This window comes from Hibiscus syriacus, unplaced genomic scaffold (assembly GCF_006381635.1).
Source record: "Hibiscus syriacus cultivar Baekdansim isolate YM2019G1 unplaced genomic scaffold, ASM638163v2 tig00110258_pilon, whole genome shotgun sequence".
Taxonomy (NCBI): Eukaryota; Viridiplantae; Streptophyta; class Magnoliopsida; order Malvales; family Malvaceae; genus Hibiscus; species Hibiscus syriacus.
Genome location: NW_024062649.1, coordinates 102,345 through 111,339, shown reverse-complemented (window position 1 = coordinate 111,339; position 8,995 = coordinate 102,345). Strand labels below are relative to the sequence as shown.

General features: G+C 35.9%; 2 protein-coding genes across 2 annotated transcripts; both read left to right on the top strand.

Moving 5' to 3' along the window:
- The first annotated feature begins 2,046 nt into the window (after positions 1–2,046).
- Positions 2,047–4,185, top strand: LOC120115089 (cytochrome P450 CYP749A22-like). Its single transcript, XM_039135839.1, has 5 exons — positions 2,047–2,330; positions 2,409–2,632; positions 2,737–2,969; positions 3,103–3,481; positions 3,710–4,185. Exons 1-5 carry the CDS (start codon positions 2,069–2,071, stop codon positions 4,148–4,150), a joined length of 1,539 nt encoding a protein of 512 aa, XP_038991770.1. The 5' UTR covers positions 2,047–2,068; the 3' UTR covers positions 4,151–4,185.
- A 1,837-nt stretch (positions 4,186–6,022) lies between these two features.
- Positions 6,023–8,168, top strand: LOC120115088 (cytochrome P450 CYP749A22-like). Its single transcript, XM_039135838.1, has 5 exons — positions 6,023–6,357; positions 6,436–6,659; positions 6,735–6,967; positions 7,054–7,432; positions 7,568–8,168. Exons 1-5 carry the CDS (start codon positions 6,096–6,098, stop codon positions 8,006–8,008), a joined length of 1,539 nt encoding a protein of 512 aa, XP_038991769.1. The 5' UTR covers positions 6,023–6,095; the 3' UTR covers positions 8,009–8,168.
- Positions 8,169–8,995: the final 827 nt, after the last annotated feature.

Below are 8,995 nucleotides of genomic sequence, written 5' to 3'. Positions count from 1 at the left end.
AAATCTCTCTGGTTTAAAAGGATGAACATCATCTCCCCACAAATGAGGGTCATGGTGAAGTGCTATACTCGGAAGAAGAAGATATATATATGCAGGTAAGACTACCTTTCCTAACTGAACTTCTCTTGGAACTTCTCAATGGACCATACAGTCTTAGAGTTTCATTAATGATCATAGTCATCTGTTTGCAGAATAGAAACATGTGAGATTGCACCAATAACTTCAATTGTACACTGATTTTAAATTGGTAAAATAATTTGCTTACTGTTTCGGGTTTTGTGATGCCTTCAGGATGTGGATTTTGGTTACCAAATATCCGGATCACCTCTCTTCTTGCTTTTTCCAGCCAATCTCCATGGACTGCTAAAAGGAAGACTGTCCAGGCGAGCAAGGAATTAACAGTTTCTTGTCCAGCCAAGTAGATTGCTTTGCACTCACCTACTAAGTCTTCCAATAAAACTCGAATTCTCTCGTTCGAATCACGATAGGCATTTACAAGCAATCCCAGAAAATCATTGCCGAAGCTATCATCTTCTCCATTCACAACTTTGTCTTCTCTTTTCTTTGCAATCTTCATCACACATACAAGGTTCAGTTGAAAATATATTTGCAGGCTTTACCTTTAAGCATTCCCCATGAAAAACGTAATTTGCCGCTTCCTCTGCCTTACCCATTTTCACCCTCCATTGAAGCAAGCCCGTTCCCCGCAAGATTTCTAAACAAAAATCGAAGGCTTTTTCTAAAATCATTTATCACAAGTCAAAACAGTAGCATTCTTAAAAAAACTATCTAAAAGTTTAGTATAAAAATAAGTATCTAAACTATATAAAATTTAATTTCAGTGCCTAAATAGAGATGACTATCCAGCTCAGTTGGTAGAGCACAAGGTTCTTAATTTTGAGGTTGTGGGATCGAGTCTCACGTAGGGTATTTCATAATTCGGAGGTCTTCTACGGAAGCTGTTCGCAACCTGATGTTGGGAACAATCTACTATCTTACCTTCCCCTTACCCCATTACATATGGGAACAAGGAACAATCATTTTTTTCAGTGCCTAAATAATTTTTTATTAAAATAAAGTGTCTAATATTTTCTAAATTACACTTTTAGGTGCTAACCATTAAAAAAAAACTTTTAAGTGACCAGTGTCACATAATTATTTTTTTAAATAAAAAGAAAAAAAAACTAAATAGCTAAACAAGAGAAATAGATTTCACTTCCTCTTCAAAAAAAAAAAATTGTTTTTGAATGAAAAGAAGCCTCCCGAAATCCTCTGACCATGTTCTTCATTGTTCATCTAGATCTGGATTTTTTTCAGATTCCGACGAAGCCTCTTCCGTGTCGGCGGCCACGGAAACAGTGTCGGCCATCGTTTCCGGCGGCAAAATCGAAGAGCAACAGATTGGCCAGAGTGTGTAAGTGATTTCATGTCTTATAATAATATGTATTTTTGAAATGTTAGGTAAGGCGTAATAGACGATATGTATTTTTGGCTTATAGTAATATGCATGGCATATGCTTCATGGCTAATTTCGATGCTCATCGAAGCAGATGCGTAGTTCATTATTATTTTTATTATAGTTAAAAGGATAAGATCAGAGTTGAATATGATAATTATTATTGACAAAGAAAACTTCATTATAGAGCACGATAGTGATATAAACTATTAATTAAATCCTTGAAAACCAGAAGTCAAAAGTCGGTGGAAACAACGAAGAAGCTAACAAAATGAGAAAGGAAAAAATTAAGCAAAACTCTGGGCTTGACAGATGAAATATTTTCGAAAGTATTTTGATCCACATTGATGGCTTGGTTTATGATAACGTATAACAAATACCTCCTCCCTAATTTTGATTCCCAAAGTATTAATTGAATCCTTGTGCATTTGTGCTAAGATTGCCATCCAGTTTAAAAATACAAAATAGCTCCAAATACTACAAAAATGGAAATAAAGGAAATCATAATTCAGAAGTCAACTGTTAGAGGCCCCTAGTCGCTGAGGAAATCACAATACAAATACTAAAGCAACATCTGAATTCATTGCCAACAGAAGAAAACTGATTGCTATAATGGAGCTTGTTATTCTTGTGCCTTGTTCTTTCTTGCTCATAGCAGTAATAAGGTTCCTTTATGATTACTTGTGGATGCCTCTCCGTGTACAGCGCATGCTGAATTCACAGGGAATCAAAGGACCTCCTTACAGATTCATCCATGGAAACAGCGAAGAAGTTACCAAAATGAGAAAGGAAGAATTAAGCAAACCAATGGGCTTGACGCATGATATATTTCCCAAAGTGCTGCCACATATTTACTCCTGGATCAACAGATACGGTAAGATCGATGCATGTTGTTTTCTAACTTGTAGCTCTACGAAAAGATTGACCATTCTGTTTTTTTTTATGTGATTAGGGAAGAATTGTCTTTATTGGAATGGCACTCGAGCTCAACTTGTGATTTTAGAACCTGAATTAGTTAAAGAAATTTTGAAAAATAATGAAAAAGCTTATCCACGGAGGAAGACTACAATTTATCATAGAAAGCTAGTGGGAAACGGGCTTGTTTCAATTGAGGGTGAGAAATGGGTGAGGCAGCGGAAGCTGGCCAATAACGTTTTTCATGGCGAAAGCTTAAAGGTAAAGCCTGAAAATATAAGAATGTAGAAGAATTAAACAGAGAGTGCAATTTGACAAAACCTTATGTTGTTTGTTGCTTACTTATTGGAAGATTTTTTGGGCAGAACATGACACCGGCAGTAATTGCTAGCGTTGAAACAATGCTAAAAAAATGGAAAGGTCAAGAAGGTAAAGAGATCGAAGTGTTCCAAGAATTCAGATTATTGACTTCAGAAGTCATATCCAGAACAGCTTTCGGGAGCAGTTACTCGGAAGGGGAGAAGATTTTTGCCATTTTGAACAAGTTGTCAATAATTCTGGTCCGAAATGCTTTCAATGCGAGAATTCCTTTCATCAAGTATGTTCCCTACAAGCTTAATTAATCCTTGAGATTTGCCTTGATTAAAAAGTTACTGAACGCATAATTTTATACTGTTATTTCCCATGGGATTTTTTTAGTATATATAGCTGACGTTGGTTTACTTCTATAGCAAATTATGGAAACCTGCTGATTTGTTAGAGTCAGAAAAACTTGCAAAAGAAATACAAGATTGTGTGGTGAAGCTTGTTAAGAAAAGAGAGGACAAAGTTGTGAATGGAGAAGCTGATAGCTTCGGCAATGATTTTCTGGGATTACTTGTAAATGCCTCTCATGAGTTGGACAACAAAAACATGCTTTCCTTGGAGGACTTGGTAGATGAGTGCAAAACATTCTACCTTACAGGACAAGAAACTGTTAATTCCTTGCTCGCATGGACAGTCTTCCTTTTAGCAATCCATGGAGATTGGCAGGAAAAAGCAAGAAGAGAGGTGATAGAAATATTCGGTAACCAAAATCCACATCCTGAAGGCATCGCAAAACTCAAAACAGTAAGCAAACTATTTAACCATTTCAAATCACTGAACAATATGAATTTAAATAGCGACCGCAACAGATGTTATGGTCACTATTTTGCAGATTCAACCATTTCAATTTCGATATTCATCGCTAATGTTTACATTATGTCTGTCAATCTATATATCCCTGGTGTATACTACCATGTGTTTAGTACATCAATTTTTTTGATACAATCTCACATATTTCTGTTCTGTATACAGATCACCATGATCATTAATGAAACTCTAAGACTGTATGGTCCATCAACTTTATTAGTAAGACAAGTTGCAAGAGAAGTTCAGTTAGGAAAGCTCGTCTTGCCTGCTAATATGGATCTTCTTGTCCCAAATATGGCACTTCACCATGACCCTCATTTGTGGGGAGATGACGTCCATCTTTTTAAACCGGAGAGATTCGCAGAAGGGATTGGCAGAGCTACCAAATACAATGCGGCTGCATTTTTCCCGTTCGGATTGGGACCTCGATCTTGTGTTGGTATGACCTTTGCAATCACAGAAACCAAGATTGCTCTCACCATGATTCTGCAATGCTACACATTTACCCTTTCCCCTGCCTATGTCCACTCACCAATGACTATTCTCACCCTCCGGCCACAGCATGGCATTCAAATAATACTCGAGTCACTGCATAAGGATGCTTAAAGCACAGAGCAGCTAAGGACTCGGTGTTCAACTCAGTCTGTCCATATATTCCCTTTACTCGGTAATATTAAGCGTAAGTGACCAAATATTATGTATTTTAGTTTAATGAGAAAAAAGTTTACAAAACTTAAGCGAAAATGGCCAATCATATAGTTTTTCTTTCATTTTTATAACACAATCAAAGAAAATGAGAAAATCCTGTAAGAAGTCCCTCAACTTACCAAACTTCTCAGAATGGTCCGAAATTTTTTGAAAAGAACAAATTCGTTCCTCAATTTCACAACATAAATTAAATAAAAGTTAGTCCCAAATTGGGGTGTGACAGCCTATATTCTAATAATTCCCAAACGAAAAGTAGAAATTACATAATGTAGAGAAATTTAAATTAATTAACTAAATTTAGTTGAGGTCCAAGAAAATTTGTAGGTCAAATTTGGTTCACTGGGTCGATTAAAATCGAATATAAAAACAGCAAGAAACGCATGGAAGTGTGTTTCGACGGTGACCACACTATTTAACAATGACTATATGCTTATTTTAATCATGCTTAGTAGTAGTACGACGTAATAGAAGTTGATGCATTTTTGGCTTAAACTAATATGTCTGACATATGTTTCGTGGCTTATTTCGATGCTCATCGAAGCGGATGTGTAGTTTTATATTAGGGTAAAGTATATAAATGGTCCCCTGATTATAAGATACTACTTTGTTAAACCTCCGACTATTAAAAGTTACAAAATAGTCTTCCGACGATAAGATGCCACTTTATTGAGTCCCTCGACTATTCTATAAGTTCTAACTCATCTTTTTTCGTTAAAAAAATTAACAACAATCTGAATTGTATGTTAATTTATTGTCTGAGATATGATAGCCGTTTGAGATTCTATGATCAAATTTTATTATATCTCAAACATAGGGCCGTACCTAAGGGGGAGCAACTTGAGCAACAACTTAGGGCCCCCAATTTTTTTAGGCCTCCCATTTTTTCCATTTATAATTAGGGCCCTCAATTTTTATAATTTCATAATTTTTTTATTTTTATCCACTTTTTTCCATTTCTTTTATTAATTCATTCAATTTTATATTAAATTTAACCATTTTTTATATTTATAATTCAGGCCCCTAATTTTTATAATTTCATAAAATGTTTAGTTTATGACCATCTTTTTCCGTTTCTCTTATTTATTCATTTAATTTTGAATTAAATCTAATAATGTTTTTCTCTTTTTTCAAATCTTACTCTTCAATTTATCAAATATTCTTTAATATTTAGTCTTCTTCAATCTCAATCTAACAATAAAATAATATAAAATTCTTTTTATTTATTTATTATTCAAAATCGAGCTATGTATCATGCATGCATTCAATTTTTTTATATTTATTCTCTTTTATTTATATTTAAGGTGTTTTCTTAATAAAATAATAAAAATAATATATTTTCACAAAATTTAATCAATTTTCCATTATTTATTTATGTAATATTAAATTAATTGTTCAAAGTAATGAAATATACTTTCATTTTATAAAGACATATTTTTTAGTTTTCGCTCGGGGCCCCAAAAATATCCAAGACGGCTCTGCTCAGACAACATATTAACATCCAGCTCAGATTGTCGTCACTTTTTTAATAGAAAAGAACGAATTTGGAACATAATGAACAGTCAGGTGACCATTGTGTAACTTTTAATAGTTGGAAGACTCAACAAAATAACATCCTACAATTGGGGGACTATTTTGTAATTTTTGATAGTAGGGGGACTCAAAGAAACACCCTATAGTCGGGTAGCATTTGTATATTTTACCCTTTGTATTATTGTGATCATATAATAATTATTATTGATAAAGAAAACTTATAGTGATATCAACTATTATTTGACTCCTCGAAAAGCAGAGCTCAAAAGTCAATGGTGAGTCAATTGTTTGCAGAAGATAACTGAGTGCCTTGATGGAGCTTGTAATTCTTGTCCCATCTTCTTTCGTCCTCATAGCAATAATAAAGTTCCTGTATGATTACTTGTGGATACCTCTGCGTGTACAGCGCATACTGAATTCACAGGGAATCAAAGGACCTCCTTACAGATTCATCCACGGAAATGACAAAGAAGTTGCCAAAATGAGAAAGGAAGCATCAAGAAAAACTCTGGGTTTGACAGATGAAATATTTCCAAAAGTGCAGCCACATATTTACACTTGGATCAACAGATATGGTGAGTTCGGTGCATATCGTTTTTCGAACTTCTAGCTCTATGAAAAGATTGATCATTTTGGTTTTTTTATGTGATTAGGGAAGAATTATGTTTATTGGAATGGATTTCGAGCTCAACTTGTGATTTCAGAACCTGAACTAGTAAAACAAGTTCTGAAAAATAATGAAAATGCTTATCCAAAGAAGAAGCCTTCGATTTATAGTCGCATGCTAGCGGGGAACGGGCTTGCTTTAATTGATGGTGAAAAATGGGCGAGGCAGAGGAAGCTGGCAAATTACGTTTTTCATGGGGAAAGCTTGAAGGTAAAGCCTGCAAATATGTTTTTGACTGATCCTCGTGTTGTTTGTTTCTTGATTATTGGAGGATTGTTTGTGCAGAACATGACACCGGCAGTAATTGCTAGCGTTGAAACAATGCTTGAGAAATGGAAAGGTCAAGAAGGCAAAGGGATCGAAGTGTTCCGAGAGTTCAAATTGTTGACTTCCGAAGTGATATCGAGAACAGCTTTCGGTAGCAGTTACTTGGAAGGGGAGAAGATTTTTGCCTTGTTGAACAAGTTGACTATAATTGTGGGCCGAAATTTTTTCAATACCACAATTCCTTTCATCGAGTATGTTCCCTCCAAGCTTAATTAATCCTTGAGTTTTGCCTTGAGTAACTAGTTTCTGAATAGCTGACCATGGTTTACTTGTATAGCAAGTTATGGAAATCTGCTGATTTGTTAGAGTCAGAAAAACTTGCAAAAGAAATACAAGATTGTGTTATGAAGATTGTTAAGAAAAGAGAAGTTGAAGTTGTGAATGGAGAAGCTGATAGCTTCGGCAATGATTTTCTGGGATTGCTTCTAAAAGCCTTCCATGATTCGGACGAGAAAAACAAGCTTTCACTGGAAGACTTGGTAGGTGAGTGCAAAACATTCTACTTTGCAGGACATGAAACTGTTAATTCCTTGCTATCCTGGACAGTCTTCGTTTTAGCAATCCATGGAGATTGGCAAGAAAAAGCAAGAAGAGAGGTGATTCAGATATTTGGTAACCAAAATCCACATCCTGAAGGCATCGGAAAACTCAAAACAGTAAGCAAACTGTTTTGCTTCAGCTATTTCGATGTTGATATTCATCACTCATGTAAATCCCTGGTGGTATGCTACCATGTGTTTAGTACATTAGAATTTTTTATACAATCTCACATATTTCTATCCTGCAAACAGATGACCATGATCATTAATGAAACTCTAAGGCTGTACAGTCCATTGACTTCGATCGTAAGACAAGTTGGAAGAGAAGTTCAGTTAGGAAAGCTAGTCCTGCCTGCAAATGTGGATCTTCTGGTTCCAAATATGGCACTTCACCGTGACCCTCATTTGTGGGGAGACGATGTTCATCTTTTTAAACCAGAGAGATTCGCAGAAGGGATTTCCGGAGCTACCAAATTCAACGCGGCTGCATTTTTTCCGTTTGGATTGGGGCCTCGATCTTGTGTCGGTATGACCTTTGCAACCACTGAAACGAAGATTGCTCTATCCATGATTCTGCAATGCTACAAATTTACCCTTTCCCCTGCCTACGTCCACTCACCAATGACTATTCTCACCCTTCGGCCACAGCATGGCATTCAAATAATACTCGAGTCACTGCATAAGGATGCTTAAAGTACAGAGCAGCTAAGGACTCAGGGTTCGACTCAGTTGGGGCCATATATTCACCCTTACTCGGTAATATTAAGCGTATGTGGGGTTTTCAGCATTCACGTCCTTCTCTTATTCTGAAGCTTTGTCCTCTATAAAGAAAGAAATGTACACTGTTGATGTATTGATATGGGATATATTATTTAAATTTTCATTAATATTTAATCTCAAATTTTAAAAATGTGTAGGTCTCTTGTTTTATTTTGGTAGTTCGAAGAGCATCAAAATTAGCTAGGAAGCATATGTCATACATGCAATTATAAACAGAAACATCACTGTCTATTAGGCCATACAACTGGAAACGAGGATTAAAATAAGAGAAAATCGCCTCAGTGACCAAAAAAAAGTTATAATATACGATTTTAACCAACTTTTTTTGGATTTGCCAAAATGACCAACAAAATCGCAACGCGAAATAAAAATCGCAACGCGATCCCCAGAATCGCAAATCAGTTTCCAAAATCGCAACGCGATTCTTGAAAATCGCAATGCGATAGTACAAATTCGCATTGCGATTTTCCAAAATCGCAACGCGAATATGAAAATCGCAACGCGAACACATAAATCGCAACGCGTATCCGTAAACCGCAACGTGTATCCGTAAATCGCAACGCGTATGGGTAAATCGCAATGCGTATCCGTATATCGCAACGCGTATCCGTAAATCGCAACGATAATCCGTAAATCGCAACGAGAATCTGTAAATCGCAACGATAATCCGTAAATCGCAACGATAATCCGTAAATCGCAACGAGAATCTGTAAATCACAACACTGAAATTTTGGGTATATAACACTGAAATCATAAACTAAATCCCTAAATCGCAACTCATTCCATCTCCATCTATCACTCTCTCCGGCGACATCCGTTCCTATATCCAACGACATCCTTCCCAATCCGGCAACAGGTTTTAGTTTCGCAGCTCGTCTGTTTAGTAAATTAATTTACAAC

Excerpts from the sequence above, each read along its gene's own strand:
- LOC120115089 (XM_039135839.1), top strand. The coding sequence starts at position 2,069 with ATGGAGCTTGTTATTCTTGTGCCTTGTTCTTTCTTGCTCATAGCAGTA. Across the intron at positions 2,633-2,736 it reads TTCATGGCGAAAGCTTAAAG|AACATGACACCGGCAGTAAT; the intron begins GTAAAGCCTGAA and ends TTTTTTGGGCAG. Across the intron at positions 3,482-3,709 it reads GCATCGCAAAACTCAAAACA|ATCACCATGATCATTAATGA; the intron begins GTAAGCAAACTA and ends TTCTGTATACAG.
- LOC120115088 (XM_039135838.1), top strand. The coding sequence starts at position 6,096 with ATGGAGCTTGTAATTCTTGTCCCATCTTCTTTCGTCCTCATAGCAATA. Across the intron at positions 6,660-6,734 it reads TTCATGGGGAAAGCTTGAAG|AACATGACACCGGCAGTAAT; the intron begins GTAAAGCCTGCA and ends TTGTTTGTGCAG. Across the intron at positions 6,968-7,053 it reads ACCACAATTCCTTTCATCGA|CAAGTTATGGAAATCTGCTG; the intron begins GTATGTTCCCTC and ends TTACTTGTATAG.